Source organism: Ornithorhynchus anatinus, chromosome 9 (genome assembly GCF_004115215.2).
Source record: "Ornithorhynchus anatinus isolate Pmale09 chromosome 9, mOrnAna1.pri.v4, whole genome shotgun sequence".
NCBI classification, from domain to species: domain Eukaryota; kingdom Metazoa; phylum Chordata; class Mammalia; order Monotremata; family Ornithorhynchidae; genus Ornithorhynchus; species Ornithorhynchus anatinus.
Genome location: NC_041736.1, coordinates 38,644,573 through 38,665,728, shown reverse-complemented (window position 1 = coordinate 38,665,728; position 21,156 = coordinate 38,644,573). Strand labels below are relative to the sequence as shown.

Sequence of the window (21,156 nt, the reverse complement as noted above, 5' to 3'; positions counted from 1 at the left end):
GGCACAAATCATTTTTCTGAAATGCTGATCAAAACTCATGACTCCTCCCTTCAAAATCCACAGGGGCTTTCTCTCATCTTTGCTCCCAAATTAAACCCTTTCCCCATAGTTGCCAAAGAGCTGCCCATCTCCACCTCTGTCATGCCTTTGTTCCTGCTATACCCAAGCAAGCTTCTTCACTATTTCCAACTTTCGCCTCTCCCACCTCTAACTCCTTGCTCATGCCATTTTCCCCACCTGCAAGTTTCTTCCTTCTTTACGTCAATAAACCTCACCTTTCCTACACTAAAAAAAAAAAAAACCCAGCTAAAAATCTACCTCTTGCTTAATGCCTTCCCTGGCTGTTTTGTTCTCCCCCATCATTCTGGCTACTTTCAACATGTAGGTGGATTGTAACCTCCTTGTGACCGTGGATTGTGCGTACCAACTCGACTGTATTGTATTTTCTCAAGTACCTTGTTCAGAGCTCTGTCCACATTAAGAGCTCAGAAAATCACTTCTTCCAGAAGGCTTTCCCCAAGTAGTCCCCAGCTCTCTGCTCATATCATGCTTTCAACCTTGGCTCTTATTTATATATATACACATATATACATTCCCTTTGCCTGAACTGTATTCATTTTTTGCTAATTTGTTGGAATGTATCTGTAGCCTGTATCTGTTGTTTTCTTCTTGATGCCACTGTCTCTAAACAATGTATATGAGTCTCCCGCAATAGATTTTAAGTTGCTCAAGGACAGGGACCATGTTTTCTACTTACTCTACTCCCAAGCAACTATTACAGTTTTTGGGACAGACCGAGCACACTGGATAAACTGATTTTTGAATTAGTTTGGGAATCTTCTTACCTTCACTGCTGCCTTAGATCATCTTGCCAAGGTTTTAGTGGGGCCAGAATTGACACTGGTAGAACAGCAGCCAGCCAGAGAGCCTAGAGTGGACTTCAGAGACATTGAAACCCACACTCCAAATGCACCTCCTATTAAGTCTCCAGTTGTTATGAAATGTGCTATAAATAATAATAGGTATGTGGTAAGTGCTTACCATATGTTAAGCATTGGACTAAGTGCTGGAATAGATACTAGATAATCTGATCAGACACATCCCTGTCCCACGTGGACCTCACAGTCTAAAGGGGAGAATAGGTATTTAATTACCACTTTACAGATGAGGAAACTGAGGCCCAGAAAAGTTAAGTAACTTGCCTAAAGTCACTCAGCAGGCAAGCAGTGGAGCTGAGTTTATAACTCAGGTCTCCTGACTTCCAGTCCTGTGTCCTTTCCACTAGGCCACCCTCCTAGTTTCTTACTATTCCATTAGTTCTGATATTGACTGTATTTGCTGTACTTCTGTATTGCTGCTGAATAAGAGAGTAATTTGATTTCCTCTGCCCCCTGACAAACTTTGTAAACTGGAAACTAAAATCTACAAGTCTGCTGCTTTATATGTCAGAGAAAGATATTGTTGAAGGCCTCAGAGTACCCATTTGGGTTCACTCTTGTTATTCGATTTTCCTTGAGCACAGGAAATTTTTCTTTGGAATGGTAAGAGGATTTGGGACTGAAAAGGGATCTCCCACCCGGCATGGAATTAAAAGCGATGAGCAGAGATTGGATTAAAGAGGGAGGGAGGAAGAACTTCAAGTATGGATCGAAAGAAAATGAGGATTTGGGATGGAGAATGGAATAACTCTTGGAGTACCTAAGGCACTGCTCAAACACTGAGCCTGTTTCGCCTCTCACTGAGCCCAGGAACCCCAGGCTGCCTTGAAGCTTGGTGCCCTGAGCCACTGGGGAGAAAGAGATTGTGGGGACACAGATACATTGTCTCCCTCACCGGACACCTGTCAGCTTGGGTGGGGGAGAAGTCACGTGGGAGAGCTGCACCTCCTACAGCCTCAGTGTCCCTTCCTGCCAATTCTCACATGCCTCCTTTAGATGCTACCTGCTTCAACTCTCACCACATTCAGGAATGTAATGTAACGAACAGTTGGACACACAGGTCCAGCTGGGCCTGACCAATTTCTATGGCAAGAGAATTGTGTGTATGCTGTTGTCCTTGTGCTCTCTGGAGTTCTTAGTCCCAGAAAGTGTCAGATTTTTAATCTACATGCGTAGTGGAGGGCTATCGGTGCTCTAGTACATCATGGCCATTTCCCTTGCTGGAATGCACCTGTCAAAAGAGCCTTAGTTTAGTGATGGATCCTAGACCACCTTGTTTGAGTCCCAGGCTGACCTACTTCTGGATGGTCCCGACTAAGCTGAAACTAGTGGATCAGGCAGAGGCGCGGTTCTAAAACCGAGAACTAGAGCAGTGGGAGGGATGAGGGAAAGAAGGGTTCAGATATTACTTCGGGGTATAGACGTTATCCCCATCTTACAGATGTCAGTCAGGCACAGGGGTCGAGTGATTTAGGGCTCAGCTCATGTCAAAACACACCTGGACTCGGGTTCCTTGGCAGAACTCCAAACCGCTCCCAACGTTAGCTTTTGAGGCTATCTTTTTGACTCTTGGTGTCCAGGAGTGATCAATCCCAGGCTTATCCCAACCCTACTCTGTACCCCTTTGAAATAGCAGGGAATAGGAATTCTGGGCTCCCAATTTAGTAGTCCCTCTATGACCCAGAACCCCACTGAGTGACCAGAAAGAGTAGCATCAGTTTAACGTTCAAATATATATATATATACCAATCTTGATAAAATCAAACAAAAACCCAACAGGCTCCAAGTTACTTTGGGAAACTCCCAAGGGCCTTCACAGACTGTTTCTTCGGCAATGTTTAAGGGGAGGGTCTCTGCGGGAGTTGGGGTTCAGTCAGCATCGGAGGAGCAGATCAGTATAAGCCCCCGAACCTGCAGGCATCTTAAATGGGTAGTTTAGCCTATATACAGACAACACTGTCGGCAACATTTGCCGTCCTGCACAAATAACAAGGAGGGTGAGATGGTCGGTTCCCTCCCGGAAGGTCCGAGGTGTCCTCTTGCTTGGAGTAGAGGTCAGCGGGGCTCCCTCGGCATCTCACGCCCTCACGGCTGTCACTCGGTCAACGTCTAGAAGTCAGGTCTGTTTTGCTGCTCGCAGCTCAATCTCTGGGGTTGGGCGGAGCGTCGGGCGGTGGGTCCTTTGTTCTGTCTCCCTGTGGAAAAAACCTTAGCTGGGAACACCCTTTTAGCATGCAGTGTCCTGGCCACCAGAAAGCTGACTCCTGACAGTAAGCTCATTATGGTCATTACGTGCCAGGCGCCATACTAAGCGCTGGAACACAAGGTAATCGGGTCGAACACGGTCCCGCTCCCACATGGGGCTCGCAGTCTCTTCATCCCCATTTTACAGAAGAGGCAACAGGCAACAAAGAAGTGAAGTGACTTGCCCAAGGTCACACGGCAGACAAGCGGTGGAGCCGGATTAGACCCCCAGATCCTTCTGTCTCCCAGGGCTGTGCTCTTTCCGCTTAGCACAGTGCTCTGCACACAGTGAGCGCTCAGTAAATATGATCGACTGAATGACCGACTGGCCCTAAATGAGCCCCTGCAGGGAAAAAGGGACATTCAGAGCGACATCTGGGTGACAGTCAAGTGAATGACTGAAGGGAGGAGCTGGGGGTGAGGAAGAGCCACCTGGTTTGCACACCTGGTTTCTATTCCCGATATGGACAGTTTCACCAGGACCGTAATACGGCCTTGGACCTCCACAACACACGACATACACAGCTGGGGATGGTGCGGCACTGGGGACGATAGCACAAAGGAGCAGTGACACTGAGAGAAGGGAGTCAGTGGTTGTTATAACCCAACACCGCATCACTTGGAGATTTTCCTGAATTTGGCCTGAATCCAGTGGTGCCGCAGAACGCATCCCTGAATCAGGCGACTCGGGCGGGACGGGAAAGGGCCGTGGCAACCGGTCTCGTGTTTATTCTGAGAGCCAGTCACCTTGGTGGTCCGAAACCAACTTGGACAGCCCTAAATGAGGGTACCTACGGTATATACTTGTGAGGAGAGAGAAGAGACTGTTCGGTCAGATGGCAACCAACCTCATCCACGAGTTGTTTTCTAATAATAGAGAAGCAGCCTGGCTCAGGGGAAAGAGCACGGGTTTAGGAATCAGAGGTCACGGGTTCTGATCCCGCCTCCACCACTTGTCAGCTGTGAGACTTTGGGCAAGTCACAACTTCTCTGTGCCTCAGTTACCTCGTCTGCAAAATGGGGATCAAGACTGTGAGCCCCACACGGGACAACCTGATGACCCTGTATCCCCCTCAGCACTTAGAACAGTGTTTGGCACATAGTAAGCACTTAACAAAGACCATTATTATTACTATTAATAATAATAATAAATCAAGTTCATCATCTAGATTTCCTCAGTCAATAAGGGTATTTACTAAGCACCTAATGGGACGGCGTGGCCTAGAAGATAAAGCCCAGGCCTGGGCGTGAGAGGTCCTGGGTTCTGAACCCGGTTCTGCTGCTTGCCTGCTGTGCAGCCTTGAACAACACACTTACCTTCTCTTTGCCTTAGTTTAAACTCCTGTAAAATGGGGAGATTGTAAGCCCCATCAATCAATTTTAAAAATGGTATTTATTGAGCACTTACTGTGTGCAGAGCACTGAACTAAAGCGTTTGGGGGAGAACAATACAACGGAGTGGTAAGACACATTCCCTGCCTACCACGGAGCTTACAGTCTAGATGAGGAGAAAGGCATCAATATAAATAAATTACGGATATGTCCATGAGTGCTTTCGGGCTGAAGGTAGGGTGAATATCAAATGCTTAAAGAGTACAGAACCAAGTGCGTGGGGGACGGAGAAGAGGGAGTAGAGGAAAATGGGCTTAATTGGGGAAGGTATCTTGGAGATATGGTTTTAATAAGACTTTATAGGTGGAGAGAGTGGTGGTTGGTCGAATATGGAGAGGGAGGGGGCTCCATAAGACAGGAAAGATGGTGGTGCTGTCTACAGTGAAAGTCGGGGATAGGGCAGGGTTTGGATGGGAAGAGATAGGGGTATGGGGATGAGGATTTGGGAATCATTCCCATAAAGGTGGCAGTGGAATGCACAGGAGCAAATGAGATCTTTATAGGAGTGGGTTTAGGTGGACAATAGAAGGGGACCCAGAACTGAACCTTGAGGGAGGGTTCCAACGTAGGACAGGATCCGTGTCTGACCTGATTATCTTGCATCTTAGTCCAGTGCTTGATGCATAGTAAGTGCTTAGCAAATACGATGATCGTCATCATCACTGGGTACAAGACACTGTTGGAAGTGGCTCCGCGGAGAAAAATCAGGTAATGGGGCCCGGGGCTGGGCGAAATCCAATCAGATGTAGTTTAGGCTGTTCCCATTCCTGAGGTGTGTCATCATTCTTCTAATAGCCTCTAAAACTACTCAACCTTTGCTCCTGGGAAGGATGCTTAAAGCTCAGGAATGATGACCACCCGGTTTTAACCTTCGAGACTGTGAGCCCATTGTTGGGTAGGGAGTGCCTCTATCTGTTGCCAAAGTGTACTTCCCCAGCGCTTAGTACAGTGCTCTGCACACAGTAAGCACTCAATAAATACTATTGAATGAATGAATGAGGAACCAAGGGCCTTCCACCAACTCTTAAGGCAGACTCCACGGACAGAACGTCGGGCAAGGGATCCTGTCCGGGGCTTCGAGGCAGTGTCGACTTAGCCAGAAGTGGCCTATCGACCCATACGATCCGCTTTGAAGGCCGAGGGGCTCGCAGAGCAGCTGGTTAAAATCTGCTTGAGGCTGCAAGAGGGCTGGGGAGGCCTGGTGAGCCGTGCTCCCGGGCAGGAATCGGGACTCCCTGCCCCAGGGGTCCCGCACCCGGCTTGCGGTGGCCCGTCGTTCCTGTGGCTGCCCGAGAAGGAGGTGGCTGTGAATTAGAGACGCCGATGTTTCACCACCGAAGGGAGAAAGAGAGAGAGAAAGGAATAGAGAGAGAGAGAGAACTTACCAGTACCTCTGGCGAGGCCTCTTTCCTCCTATGGGCCTGGGCAGGCAGGGGCTTCAGGAACTCGGGGATGGGGAGTTCCTGAATGCTGCTGGGGAAGCGTGCCGGAGGCAGGGCCTGCATCACCACCTGCATGGCCTGGAAGAAGAGCGACGGGGGGCCGGTCCCAGCCAGGCAGGTGAACTTGTCCGGTCCGAGCAGCTCCATCCAGAACTCGGACTGCTCCTGCAGGTTCTGGCGCAGCTTGAAATGGGGCGGCCGTGGGCTGAACAGCATGAGGTGCTCCAGACACAAGTGTTTGGTGGCTAAATTCACTTCGGAGTCCCTCATCTCCTCCAGCACCCGGTCTAAAGCGGTCAAGCCTCGGCTGTCCTCGACGGCCGGCGACGCCCCGTTCCCCAGCAGGATGAGCACGGTCTCCACCCGCAGCAGCTCGCAGGCCAGGTGCAGCGGGGTCTTCCCGTCCTCCAGGTGGACGCAGCCGGTCCGGTTGATGTAGGAGCGGAGGCTGGCGTACTTCCGGGCTATTTCGATGATGAGCTCCAAGATGTCCCTGCGGTCGTAGGTGACGGCCATGGCCAGGTGCCGGGCCAAGGAAGGGCAGGAGTAGCCGCCGTCCCCGGGCAGCTGGAGGGCCTCATGGGGGAAGTGGGTTAGGAGGTACTGGGCGTAAGGCAGGTGGTTGTGGACGACGGCGTAAAGCAGGGCTTCGGAGGGGGAGTAGACTCTCATGTTGGCATTCTCCTCCCAGTAGAAATACTCCATGGTTCTCATGTCCTCCAGCAGCCACACCGGCTGCTGGTCCCGCACGGCCTGATGGTAGATGTAAGCGTGTCTCCTGCTGTCCCGAGGGTCGGCCGTTTGGCCGCCGCTGGCCATGGCGCTGCTCGCCCGCGGGCGGGGGAACCTCTCCGGGTGGCCGGCAACCGCGATGCTGCTCTGGATCCTCCCCAGAAGCCAACTGTCCCTCCTTCTCCTGCTTTCCTCTGTAGGTTCTTCCTCCTGCTCTTCTGCCCAGGCTCTTCCACACCTCGGGCTCGCTCACGTGGATCGGTGCCACCGGGACCAGCTGCTTTTCAGCTCTGAACGACAAGGGCAGGGTGGGGTGGGTGGGTCGAGCCCCAACCTGGACTGCCCCACCAGTAAGGATGGGTTTTCAGGCTGCCCGGGGACACCACCCCCCTCCCTTTCCCATTTTTTCTCTCCTCCCTCCTCCCCTTTATCTCCTCCTCTTTCCTTCCTCTTCACCCCGGTCCCTTCATCCCCTTTCCTCCCTCACACCTTCTTCCCCCTTCCTTCCTCATCCTCTTCTTCCCCCCTTCCTTTTTTCTCCTCCCTCCCTCCTCTTCATCCCCTCCTCCTCCTCCTCCCCTCCTCTTCCACCCCCTCGCCCTCTTCCCCTTTCCTCCCTCACACCTTCTTCCCCTTTCCTTCCTCACCCTCTTCTTCCCCCCTCCCTTCCCCATTTTTTCTCCTCCCCCCCCCTTCGACTGTCTCTTCATCCTCCTCCTTTCCTCTTCCACCCCCTGCTCCCCTTCCCCTTTCCTCCCTCACACCTCCTTTCTTCCTCAACCCTCTTCATTCTCCCTCCCTTCCCTTCCCCTCCTCCTTCCCCAACCCTCCTTTCCCTTATCCCTCCCTCCTCCCTGTGCCCCCCTCCGCCGCATTCTGCCCCCAATGCCTCCCCCTCCCCGCTTCTCTGGGGTCGGGCCCGCTGGGGTCTTTCACCCCAAGTAGCGTGGCCTCGGCTCGGTGGGCGGATGGTTAGACATGCGACCCCGCCCCAGAACGGGCCTGCCAACGTCAACAGTTGAACCCAGGGGTCCCCTTCTCCCGCTCCCCGAGGCCCTTGGTTCAGTGGGAGTCCGAGGACGTGAGTTCTAATCCCGCCTCTGCCACCTGTCTGCTGCGTGACCTCGGGCAAGCCACTTAGCTTCTCCGTCTTTCAGTTCCCTCGTCTGGAAAAGGGGGATTAAGACTGTGAGCCCAACGTGGGACGAACTGACGACCTCGTATCCACCCCAGCGCTTCGAACAGTGCTTGGCGCAACCTAGTAAGCGCTTAAGAAATACCGTAACTGTGATCACTACTCTCCTCCCCGCCCAGCGCCTTGCGCAGCCCCGGGCACCAACCGTCCGCGGCGCTCACCACTGGCCCCTAGGCCGTTCCGGACCCTCTCCCGGCCACGCAGTCGTTCCCCGAGGAAGTCCGGGCGGGGCCTGGGCTTCCATTCGTTTTTCCCCTGCGGGTTCCGTTAAACAGTAAGAAAAGGGAAAACAAACATCACTCACACCGTTCCTCTCCCAAGGGCCGGAGGAGTGGCCGCTGGAAGACGGGTCCGACTCGTCCTCGGCGGGCGGTTGGGACGGCGGGGTCCCTCCCTCCCCGCCTCCGGGGGTCCCCCCGATCCCTCCGGCTTCGGGGTCCGGCAGGTCGGGGGAGGGGGGGACGGACCTCCTCCTCCGTGGGCAGCCTCCGCGGCAGAGCTCCGAACCCCGCGGGAGGTGGAAACGGCGGAGCGCGATGGGCGTTACCGGGGCGACGGCGGAGGACGATGCTCGTTACCGGGGCAACGGGGGTCTATGGCGCCATAGCGGAGCAACGGTAAGCACTGTGCTGGGGGCCTTCGGCCTCCAAAGGCGTTTGTCCCTAACGTTCTTGCGGGTTCCCCGGCTCGCGGGCCTCGGCCAGCAGCGGTCGGGGTGCTCCCTCACTGCGCGAGGCGCAACGGCCCTCCGAACCCCCAGGGCCCCAGAGAAACCGCTTGCCCCCCGCCCGGGCCTCGCCCTTCAAACCGTTCCTCCTCCTTGAGGGCGGAGCCTGACGAAGGGGAAGCAGCGTGGCTCGGTGCCAAGAGCCCGGGCTTGGGAGTCAGGGGTCATGGGTTCGAATCCCGGCTCCGCCACCTGTCAGCTGTGTGACTTTGGGCAAGTCACTTCACTTCTCGCTGCCTCGGTTCCCTCATCTGTAAAATGAGGATGAAGACTGTGAGTCTCCCGGGGCACCACCTGATGACCTTGTGTCTACCCCGGTGCTTAGAACGGTGCTCGGCCCAGAGTAAGCGCTTAACAACTACCAACATCATTATTGTCCCTCACGGTTAAGCGCTTACTATGTGCCAGACACGGTACTGAGCGCCGGGGTGGATACGAGGAATAAGGGGTGGTATTTGTTAAGCGCTCACTAGGTACAAAGCACCGCTCTCAGCGCTGGGAGGACACGGGGGGATCAGATCGTCCCACTTGGGGCTCACGGTTTTAAGCCCCATTTGACGGTTGAGGTCTCTGAGGCACGGAGAATAATAATAAGGTCGGTATTTGTTAAGCGCCTACTATGTGCCGAGCACCGTTCTAGGCGCTGGGGGAGACACAGGGGAATGGAGTCGTCCCACGTGGGGCTCCCAGTCTTCATCCCCATCTGACGGATGAGGTGACTGAGGCCCAGAGGAAGTGAAGTGACTTGCCCACGGTCACACGGCTGACAAGCGGCAGAGCCGGGATTCGAACTCATGACCTCTGACTCCAAAGCCCTCGCTCTTTCCACCGAGCCACGCCGCTTCCCAGATGGCCCTCTATAGACCTGTAGATAACTATATCAATGGAACGGAGTAATAAAAAAAGACGCACGATCACTGGTGCTGAGGACGGGAATAACGTTGGCGGTGGCTAAGTGCCACAGTGAGGTGTGAGCAGACGGGAGAAGCAGCGTTGCCTAGTGGGTATAATAATAATACTAATAATAACTGTGGTATTTAGGAAACGCTATGCGTCAGGCACTGTACTAAGCGCCGGAGAGGATACCAGTTAATCGGGTTGGACGCAGCCCCTGTCCCACATAAGGCTCACAGTCTCAATCCCCATTTCACCGATGAGGTAGCTGAGGCACGGAGAAGGGAAGTGACTTACCCAAGGTCACACAGCCCACAAGTGGCAGATCTGGGATTAAGTGGCTCAGTGGAAAGAGCCCGGGTTCGGGAGTCAGAGGTCGTGGGTTCTAATGCCGGCTCTGCCGCTTTTCAGCCGTGTGACTTTGGGCAAGTCACTTCTCTGTGCCTCAGTTACCTCATCGGTAAAATGGGGCTTAAGACCGGGAGTCCCGTGTGGGACAACCGGATCACCTTGTATCCCCCCCACCAGCGCTTAGAACAGTGCTTCGGACATAGTAAGCGCTTAACGAACGCCGTCACCGTTATTATTATCATTAGACTCCCAGGCTCATACTCTACCCACTAGGCCACACTTTTCTCCCTCATACTTGGAATGTGTCCAACCTGAATACCTTGTATCTACCCCAGCATTTAGTTCAGTGTTTAACACTTAGTGAGTGTTTAACACATAGTAAGTAGAGAAGTAAGTAGAGAAGCAGCATGGCTCAGTGGAAAGAGCACGGGCTTAGAAGTCAGAGGTCATGGGTTCTAATCCCGGCTCCGCCACCTGTCAGCTTTGTGACTTTGGGCAAGTCACTTCACTTCTCGCTGCCTCAGTTCCCTCATCTGTAAAATGAGGATTAAGACTGTGAGTCTCACGGGGGACCACCTGATGACCTTGTATCTACCCCGGTGCTTAGATCAGTGTTCGGCCCATAGTAAGCGCTTAACAAATACCAACATTGTTATTATTATTATTAAACAAATACCGCAACTGGTTATTAGTACTTAAAGTAATCTCCCCCTCCAATTAGTCCACATGACGGCACTGTACTGCGTGGCTACTTTGTGCAGAGCAATGGACCAGGCACTCAGGTCAGAGGCCTGAGAGTCAGAGGATCTGGGTTCTGATCCCACCTCCTCCTCGTGCCTGCTGTGTGTCCTCGGGCAAGCCTCTTAACGTCTCTGTACCTCAGTCAGCTCAGCTGTAAAATGGGGAATGAGACCGCGAACCCATTGTGAGACGCTGTTTGTGCCCAACCCGATTTTCTTGTATCGACCCCAGTGTTCAGTGTAGTGTCTGGCACTCGGTGAGTGCTGAACAAATGCCATTAAAAGAAAAAAGAAGCTTATAGCTTAGTTTAAGGTTCAATCCAACTCATGGCTGAAAGTAGCATTTCTAGAATAGCCTCTGAGCTTATCTTGCACCCCCTCGGCCGACAGCCAAAACAAATCACTGCAAACTATTGCCGTTTGACATTTAATAAATGCAGAGACTCCTAGTCACAGCCTTAACTGGTTCAGCGTATTTTGTTGAATGGAAATGTCCCGCTGCTTGGTTGAGACCAGGCACAACAGTGAGTGAATCAGCAGCAAGGCCGGTTAATAGCACGAGAGCAAGAGAAATACGATTAGGGAGCAAAGAAATTGAAAAGGTAAATGAATTAGAAAAAAAATCTTTCACGTCTCGGAGGGATAGGTTGCCGTCTGATGAAACTAGATGTGGCAGGGTATTATAGGAGGTTAAAAGCCAGGGGATGTCATCTTTCCCTCTAGTAACATGGCTAAAATCCACCCACTCTTTCCTCTCCAACTAAACTGCTCCCACGCTGATCCAAGCACTTATCCTATCCCGCCTTGATACCGCATCTGCTTCCTCGCTGACCTCTCCTGACCTTCGTCTCTCCCTATTCCAAAGCCATACTCTACTCTGCTGAACCGATCAGCCGTCAACAAAAACATTCGGTCCACGTCTCCCCGCTCCTCAAAAACATCCAGTGGCTGCCCGTCCACCTCCACATCAAACAAAAGCTCCTCCCCCTCAGCTTTAAAGCCCTCCATCAGCTTGCCCCATCCTACCTCACCTCACTAATCTCCTACCACTGCCCAGCCCGCAGACTCTGCTCCTCTGGCACCAGATTACTCACTGTGCCCTAATCTCATCTATCTCAATGCCGACCCCTTTCCCAAATCCCCCCCCAACCTGGAATTCCCTCCCTCTCCATATAAGACCACCATTCTATCCCCCTTCAAATCACAATTAAGGTCACATCTCCTCCACGAGGCCTTCCCTGATTAAACCCTCTTTTCCCCGGCTCACTCTCCCTTCTACATCCGTCTGTGCGCTTAGATCTGCGACCTCTGAACATCTGATGTTCACCCCAGTCCTCATGTACGTATCTTTTAAAGTATTCATCGTAAATTAACTTTAATTCACGTTAATACTCGTCTCCCCCTCTAGACTATAAGCTCATTAAGGGGAGGGAACGTGACGGCTAATTCTGTCGTACTGAACTCACTCAAGCACGTAGAACAGTGCTCTGCCAAAGAAAACTCTCAGTAAGTACCATCGATTGTTCGATCGATTGATTGATAGTGAGCTTAGGTACACTGCAAGAGCAGGAGAAAGGGAGACCAGAAAAAATGTCAAGGAATAAAGGGACTGGGGAATTGGAAATTTGGGGACCCAAACAAGGATAAAGCCACGGTGAGCCTAAGGGCTGGTAGGAAGCAGAGAACAGGATCAGATGGACTAGGAAGATTGAGGAAACCAGTGAACTAAACCAGGGAGAAACCAAGCTAAAGATGGAGAAGCACTGAGACCCGGTGGAAAGATCCTGGGCCTGGAAGTCAGAGGACCTGGGTTCTAATCCTGGCTCTGCCACTTGTCACAGCATGACCTTAGGGAAGTCACAACTTCTCTATGCCTCTCCTTCTCTGTAAAATGGAGATTCAACATCTATCCTCCCTCCTACTTAGACTGTGAACCTCATGTGGGACAGGGACTGTGAGCAGCCCGATTAGTTTGAGTCTAACCCAGTGTTTGGTACGGCATTCGGTACATGATAAGCGATGATAAAAGTGCCACCGTCTTTAGGAATGGGTGGGAATGACTGGGGAATGAGGGGGCCTGCGGGACAGTGGAGTCTGGCTGGACTGGGGAGTTGGATGGGGGGAAGGATACTGGTGGGAGCCACTGGCTAGAGTCTCCTGAGGGAGGGGATCTGGACTAGGTAGGATTCAGGGACAACAGGCTGTTGAAAATCAGAGTTTGGGGATACTGAGGGCCTATGGAAGCAAACAAGAAAATGGGGCTGGGAAGAAGGGTGTGTGTGTGTGTGTGTGTGTGTGTGTGCGCGTGTATGTGTACGTGTGTGTTTGGGAAGCAGCGTGGCTCAGTGGAAAGAGACCGGGCTTGGGAGTCATTCATTCATTCAATAGTATTTATTGAGCGCTTACTATGTGCAGAGCACTATACTAAGCGCTTGGAATGAACAAGTCGGCAACAGATAGAGACAGTCCCTGCCGTTTGACGGGCTTACGGTCTAATCGGGGGGAGACAGTCTAATCGGGGGAGTCAGAGGTCATGGGTTCGAATCCCGCCTCTGCCACTTGGCAGCTGTGTGACTGTGGGCAAGTCCCTTCATTCATTCATTCAATAGTATTTATTGAGCGCTTACTATGTGCAGAGCACTGTACTAAGCGCTTGGAATGTACAAATCGGTAACCCTTCCCTTCACTGTGCCTCAGTTACCGCATCTGTAAAATGGGGATTAAGACTGTGAGCCTCACGTGGGACAACCTGATTACCCTCTATCCACCCCAGCGCTCAGAACAGTGCTCGGCACACAGTAAGCGCTTAACAAATACCAACATTATTATTATTATTATTATTATTATTTCTACCTCTTCACAAACACACATATTCCTTTCTCTCCACACGGTGGTGCTATTCAATAAATTTAGGCGCAGATAAAACTCTGGTCTAGAATTTTAGTTTTTTGGAGCTTTTTTGGTTTTTAATACCATTCGTTGAGCTCTTACTAGGTACCAGGCACGGTACTGAGCCCTGGGATAGACACAAACTAATCAGATTGGACACAGTCCATGTCCCACATGGGGCTCACAATCTTCACCCCCCGTTTGGCAGCTGAGGTAACTAAGGCACGGAGAAGTTAAGTGACTCGCCCAAGATCACACAGCAGACAAGTGGCAGAGCTGGGATTAGAATCCGCAGAAGGGGACGAGGGACCTCTCCCTTATTTGGAAGGGGTGGGAGGCGGAATCCTTCGCTGTTTGGACATAGCAACATATCCTTGGGGTAAGAGCAGAGGATCTGGGATGAGAGTAGATAAAAACGTGGCCTCTGACTCCTCCTGCTTCTGTGGAGCAGAGGCATCCTGGTCAACTGGAAATATCACGCTTGATTGCCGGCTGGAGAGAAGCTGCCGGTCAGTCATTCGGTGCAGAGCGCTGTACTAATAATAATAATGTTGGCATTTGTTAAGCGCTTACTACGTGCAGAGCACTGTTGTAAGCGCTGGCGTAGATACAGGGTCATCGGGTTGTCCCACGTGAGGCTCACAGTCTTCATCCCCATTTGACAGATGAGGTCACTGAGGCCCAGAGGAAGGGAAGTGACTTGCCCACAGTCACACAGCTGCCAAGCGGCGGAGCCGGGATTCGAACCCATGACCTCTGACTCCCCAGCCCGGGCTCTTGCCACTGAGCCACGCGGCTTCTCTGTACTAAGCACTTGTGAGAATACAATATAACGATATAACAGACTCACTCCCTCCCCACAAGGAGCTGACGGACTAGAGGACTCCAACTGAAATGAGCTATAAATAAAATGGGAAGCAAGTCGGTCAATCAATCGTATTTATTGAGCGCTTACTACATGCAGGGCACTGTACTAAGAGCTTGGGAGAGTACAATACAACAGAATGAGTGGACAAGTTCCCTGCCGGAGCTTGTAAGTCTAGAGTTGGCTAGTTCCACTGTCTGGCGTCGAGGAAGCGGGCACATTACCATTCGTTCATTCGATAGTATTTATTGAGCCCTTACTATGTGCAGAGCACTGTACTAAGCGCTTGGAATGGACAGATCGGCAACAGATAGAGACGGTCCCCGCCCACTGACGGGCTTACGGCCTAATCGGGGGAGACGGACAGACGAGAAAGATGGCAATAAATAGAGTCCAGGGGAAGAACGTGGCATTAAAACGAGAAGCAGCGTGGCTCAGTGGAAAGAGCCCGGGCTTTGGAGTCAGAGGTCATGAGGTCGAATCCCAGCTCTGCCACTCGTCAGCTGTGTGACTGTGGGCAAGTCGCTTAACTTCTCTGGGCCTCAGTGACCTCATCTGTAAAATGGGGATTAAGACTGGGAGCCCCACGTGGGACAACCTGATTCCCGTGTGTCTACCCCAGCGCTTAGAACAGTGCTCTGCACATAGTAAGCGCTTAACAAATACCAACGTTATTATTATTATTATTATTAAAACAATGGCAAATAAATAGAATCAGGGTGATGTGCATCTCATTAAACAAAATAAATAGGGGTGATGAAGATCTATACAGTCGAGAGGACGAGTAGGGTGCTGAGGGGATGGGACGGGAGAGGGGGAGGAGGAGAGGGAAAGGGGGGAGAAGAGGGTTTAGCTGCGGAGAGGTGAAGGTGGGGGGTGGAGGGAGCGGAGGGAAAAGGGGGGAGCTCAGTCTGGGAAGGCCTCTCGGAGGAGGTGAGCTTCAAGTAGGGATTTGAAGAGGGGAAGAGAATCAGATCGTCGGAGGTGAGGAGGGAGGGCGTTCCGGGAGCGCGGGAGATGACCATGTCCATAAGGATCCCCCTGGCACTACCCAGCTGGGGAGACGGGGGTCAAGTCCACGGTGGCTAAATACCACTGATTGATTAGGTACCTCGACCTCCACATGTTTAAAACGGAACTCCGGATCTTCCCTCCTAATCAGTTAATCGATCCATTACATCGTAAGCAATCTGAGGTTAGAGAACATAAATATATGTCTTAGATTGTCCCAAATGCTTAGAACAGTGCTTAATAATCATAATAATAGTATCTGCTAAGCACTTATGATGAGCTGGGACGGATACAAGCAAATCGGGTCGGGTAGAGTCTCTGTCCCATATGGGGCTTGCAGTTTCAACCCCCATTTTACGGATGAGGGAACCGAGACACCGAGAATAATAATAACATAATGGTATACGTTAAGTGCCTACTATGTGCCGAGTGTCTACCAACTCTGTTTTACTGTATTCTCCCCGGCGTTTTCTTAGTACGACGCTCCACCCACAGCTAAGCGATCAGTAAATATACCAGTAAAGATACCAGTAAGTGTACCGGTAAATATACTCAGTAAACAGATACCAACATTATGATTATTCAATATCCTTGTTCGATGGATTCTCGTGGCCCGCGCTTCCGCGGTTGCCCTTGCGCTGCATTGCATTCGGTAAATGAATACCATATTAATACCAATATAAGGGCTTGGAGGATTTGCCAGTGGAGTGAAGAGGGCTTGGGAGTCAGAGGTCGTGGGTTCTAATCCCCGCTCTGCCACTTGTCAGCTCTGTGACTTTGGGCAAGTCACTTAAGTTCTCTGTGCCTCAGTTGCCTCAGAAGCAGCGTGGCTCAGTGGAAAGAGCCCGGGCTTTGGAGTCAGAGGTCATGGGTTCAAATCCCGGCTCCGCCACTTGTCAGCTGTGTGACTTTGGGCAAGTCACTTCACTTCTCGGTGCCTCAGTGACCTCATCTGTCAAATGGGGATGAAGACTGTGAGCCCCACGTGGGACAACCTGATTCCCCTGTGTCTACCCCAGCGCTTAGAACAGTGCTCGGCACATAGTAAGCGCTTAACAAATACCAACATTATTATTATTATTAGTTACCTCATCTGTAAAATGGGGATGAAGACTGTGAGCCCCACGTGGGACAACCCGATTCCCCTGTGGCTACCCCAGCGCTTAGAACAGTGCTTGGCACATAGTAAGCGCTTAACAAATACTAATACAAATACTTAAGTTCTCTGTGCCTCAGTTACCTCATCTGTAAAATGGGGATGAAGACTGTGAGTCCCACCTGGGACAACCTGATTACCTTGTATCAACCCTAGCCCTTAGAATAGTACTTGGCACATAGTAAGTGCTTAACAAATGCCATAATTATTACCATTATTATTATTAGAGAGCTACTTGTGGATCAATGGGGGAAAGCAGTCCAAATGGGTCTGAAGCCAAGGGAGGGGTTTTCAAACCAGAACAAAATTTGAAAACCAGCCCGGGGCTGCTCTAATAAATCTTTTTTTTCCAAGCAGATTGGTCACTCTTGACCCCAAGACGTGTTTTGTTCGCTGTTCGCCCCGGGCCTGTGGAACAATTAAGTGAGCCATCTTTATAGAGTGGCTCAGTGGAAAGAGCCCGGGCTTGGGAGTCAGAGGTCATGGGTTCGATTTCCGGCTCTACCACTTGTCAGCTGTGTGACTGTGGGCAAGTCACAACTTCTCCGTGCCTCACCTCATCTGTAAAATGGGGATTAACTGTGAGCCTCACGTGGGACCACCCGATGACCCCGTATCTACCCCAGCGCTTAGAACGGTGCTCTGCACCTAGTAAGCGCTTAACAAATACCAACGTTATTATTATTATTATTATTATTTTTGTATCAGCTCAAAATGTTAAAGGTAATCCACCACCAACGCGGGAAGCACTCGGCCACACATGATTAGAAGAGTCACTGCTCGCCTTTGATTTTGAGGCTGACGCATAGACCCTGCGGAATGATGTCTCTTTCAAGAGGTCTTCCCTCACTAAGCTCTTTTTTCCTCTTCTTCGACTCCCTTCTGCGTTGCCCTGAATTGCTCCCTTTATTCATCCCCCTTCCCAGCCCCAAAGAACTTACGTACATATCTCTAATTTATTTATTCATATAAATGTCTGTCTCCCCCTCTAGACTGTAAGCAGGGAATGTATCTGTTACACTATTATGTCGTACTCTGTAAAGTGCTCTGTACACGTTAAGCGCTCGATAAATAAGATTGACTGAAGGTTCCAAATATATGTCACTGGGGCCGGGCTTTATTAAGCTAATAACTCCTTTCTGGGCACCTGAATTTGTTGATTACCTCTGTTGCCTATCAAACCAAAGATTATTATTCATTAGCAAATGTGAGATCTAATGCCAAAGTGAATTATTTATTATTATTAGAGCGCATGAAGCGTGGTCAATCGAGCAATCGTATTTTATTGAGTACTTCCTGTGTGCAGAGCACTGTACTAAGCGCTTGGGAAGAGTCCAACACAACAATATGACAGACTCACAACAAGCTTACAAGTAGTATTAAACCTATTCAGACCACTGGCAAAGAGAATTAATTCACTGGCAGCTACTTTAGGTTAATCCTGCCACTATTTTTAAAGTGTAGATCTAGTCTTCGGATAAAAATAACACTACTCCCCATCTGCAGAGCCATACTAAAATTTTATCTCCTCCAAGAGACCTTTCCCTGACTAATCTCTCTTTTCCCCACCCTATTTACTCTCCCTCCCTTTTTTTTCTTTAAATGGTGTTTGCTAAGCAATTACTATGAGCCAGGCTCTCTGTTAAGCCTTGGCTAGATATAAACTAATCAGCTGGTCACAGCCCACATGGAGGTCACAGTCTTAATCCCCATTTTACAGATGAGGTAACTGAGGCACAGAGAGTTAAGTGACTTGCCCAAGGTCACACCCTGCTGACAAGTGGCAGAGACAGATTAGAACACAGGTCCTTCTCACCCCCGGGCACGTTCATCCCCTCGATTGTATTTATTGCTTTGTTCTTGTCCGCCCGTTTCCCCCGATTAGACTGTACACCCGTCAAAGGGCAGGGACTGTCTTTTTCTGCTACCGATTTGGACATTCCAAGCGCTTAGTACAGTGCTCTGCACATAGGAAGCGCTCAATAAATACTATTGAATGAATGAATGAATGAATGTGCTCTGCTCATTAGGCTACACTACCTCTCTTGCCTATTTCTAGGTTTTGTATTCTTTAGGTACTTCGATATTCACCCCATTCCCACCCCACAACATTTGTGTACATTCCTGATTGTCACTTCTGTTATCTCTAAATTATTTTAATGCCTGTGAAGTCAGGGATCCTAACAACTCTATGGCAATACACTCTCCCAAGCGTTTAGTACGGTGCTGTGCCCACAATAAAAACTCAGTAAATAATAATAATGTTGGTATTTAAGTGCTTAGTGTGTGCCCAGCACCGTTCTAAGCGCTGGGATAGATGCAGGGTAGTCAGGTTGTCCCACGTGAGGCTCACAGTCTTTATCCCCTTTGTACAGATGAAGCAACTGAGGCTCACAGAATTTAAGTGACTTGCCCAAAGTCACACAGATGACAGGTGGCGGAGCCGGGATTAGAACCCATGACCTCTGACTCCTAAGCCTGTGCTCTTTCCACTAAGCCAACTATTAACTGACTGACGTCCATCGCAGCCTGGAAAGTAGATTCACTGTTTAGCTAATGAAAGGGAGGTGGCTTAGAAAACACTCCAAGGACTTTACGGTGTTCCAGAATTCCGTATCTGTGGATACAGGCAGCCCTCGGACTTGCCACACGATTTGTTTCAGGAAGCTAAGTCTTAATGTGAAACCTCAGTCAGACCCAATTTTTTTGTTGGAACAATTTTGTACAACGGGGAATTGGTTCTTGAACCGAGCTCGGATACTTACGTTTGTCAAAATTAACCAGAATAGAGCCCATTTAGACTTCATATGAAGTAAAATGGAAGTAACGTGGTCTAGTGGCTAGGACATGGGCTTCGCCACCTGTCTGCTGCGTGACCTTGGCCAAGTCACTTCACTTCCTCTCTGCCTCGGTCACCTCATCTGTCAAATGGGGATGGAGACCGTGACTCCCAGGTGGAACAGCACTGTGTCCAACCCGATTGCGTGGCTCAGTGGAAAGAGCCTGGGCTTGGGAGTCAGAGGTGATGGGTTCGAATCCCAGCTCCGCCGCTTGCTAGCTGGGTGACTTTGGGCAAGTCACTTCACTTCTCTGTGCCTCAGCTACCTCGTCTGCTGAAGAAGCAGCGTGGCTCAGTGGAAAAAGCACGGGCTTTGGAGTCAGAGGTCATGGGTTCAAATCCCAGCTCGGCCACTTGTCAGCTGTGTGACTTTGGGCAAGTCACTTAACTTCTCGGTGCCCCAGTTACCTCATCTGCAAAATGGGGATTAAGACTGTGAGCCCCACGTGGGACAAACTGATTCCCCTGTGTCTACCCCAGCGCTTAGAACAGTGCTCGGCACATAGTAAGCGCTTAACAAATACCAACATTATTATTATTATTAAAATGGGGATGAAAACCGTGAGCCCCACGTGGGACAATCTGATCACCCTGTATCCCCCCAGCGCTTAGAGCGGTGCTTTGCACCTAGTGAGCGCTTCACAAATACCACCATCATTCCTTTTATCCACCCCAGCGCTCAGCACTGTGTCTGGCACATAGTAAGCGCTTTACAAATGCCACAGGTATTCTTATACAAGCAAATCAGGCCGGACACGGTCCCTTTTCCACATGGGCTTCACCGTCTTAATCACCATTTTGCAGGTGAGGAAACTGAGGTCACACAGCAGACAAGTGTCTGAGCCAGAATTAATAATAATAATAATAATAATAATGTTGGTATTTGTTAAGCGCTTACTGTGTGCAGAGCACTGTTCTGAGCGCTAGGGTAGACACAAGGGAATCGGGTTGTCCCACGTGGGGCTCCCAGTCTTAATCCCCATTTGACAGATGGCACAGAGAAGTGAAGTGACTTGCCCAAAGTCACACAGCTGACAAGTGGCAGAGCCGGGATTCGAACCCATGACCTCCGACTCCAAAGCCCGTGCTCTTTCCCCTGAGCCACGCTGCTTCTCACCCGGGCCTGTGATTTGTCCACTGGACCGCGGTGTCCACCCCGATTAGCTTGTGTCTCTCCCAGTGTTTAGCACAGCGCCAGTCACATAGTAGGCCCTTAACCCGCGGCGTGAAAATGGCCATTTCCACCCTTCCTGGCAGCGACCCGGCTAACGGGTGAGCCCCGCCAGCCTCTCCTCCTCCCCCTCGCCCCTTCCTTTCGAAACATTTTCACCGTTCCCTTCCCCTCTTTCCCCGTTTCTCTGAAGCTCCTGAGTGCTTCCTCTCCGCCCAGGGTTAGTAGCAAAGAGGAAGCAAAGTGAAGTTAAAACGGATGCGTGGTAAAGTTTAAACGGGGTGTAAATTTAGAAATGTTCTAATTGCCTCGAAACGTTTGAAGTCGAGGACCGCCTGCGTACGGTCAGGCCACTTTGGGCCTGGGTGTGAGGTGTAAAATGAAAACACCCAAAAGTAAAACCGACAGAAATACACGCACACGATTTCAGAAGTCACACCAGGCGACTTGTTCCTGACCCTTAATGAGTTTTAACTCTCCCATTCGTAAAATGAGAACGATATTTGCCATCGCGTGATACCTGAGGAGCTTGAGAATGAATCAAAGTAGTATTTTATTCCTGGTCACATT

General features: G+C 50.6%; 2 protein-coding genes across 7 annotated transcripts in view; one reads left to right on the top strand and one right to left on the bottom strand.

The window, feature by feature from the left end:
* Nucleotides 1-1,914: 1,914 nt before the first annotated feature.
* LOC100086001 (ankyrin repeat domain-containing protein 9-like) lies at nt 1,915-8,332 on the bottom strand. Of its 2 annotated transcripts, none has more exons than XM_007656325.4 (3): nt 8,250-8,332; nt 5,960-7,038; nt 1,915-3,133 (listed from the first exon to the last, which is right to left on the bottom strand). In XM_007656325.4, exons 2-3 carry the CDS (start codon nt 6,833-6,835, stop codon nt 3,080-3,082), a joined length of 930 nt encoding a protein of 309 aa, XP_007654515.1. In that variant the 5' UTR covers nt 6,836-7,038; nt 8,250-8,332; the 3' UTR covers nt 1,915-3,079. The 2 variants fall into 2 exon arrangements, with proteins under 2 accessions (XP_007654515.1, XP_028927744.1); XM_029071911.2 differs by lacking the exon at nt 8,250-8,332 and adding an exon at nt 8,105-8,181.
* A 155-nt stretch (nt 8,333-8,487) lies between these two features.
* Nucleotides 8,488-21,156, top strand: part of YPEL5 (yippee like 5) — a 35,302-nt gene continuing 22,633 nt past the window's right edge. For all 5 annotated transcript variants that reach the window (XM_039913016.1, XM_029071922.1, XM_039913018.1 and 2 more), the window contains exon 1: nt 8,488-8,560. In XM_039913016.1, the coding sequence (XP_039768950.1) occupies nt 8,511-8,560 (50 nt within the window). In that variant the 5' untranslated portion in view covers nt 8,488-8,510. The remainder of the gene's footprint in view (nt 8,561-21,156) is intronic.

Coding starts and splice junctions, on each gene's coding strand:
- LOC100086001 (XM_007656325.4), bottom strand. CDS start 6,835: ATGGCCAGCGGCGGCCAAACGGCCGACCCTCGGGACAGCAGGAGACAC. Junction 3,134..5,959: donor AGGCCTCGCCAGAGGTACTG/GTAAGTTCTCTC, acceptor TTTTTTCCACAG/GGAGACAGAACAAAGGACCC.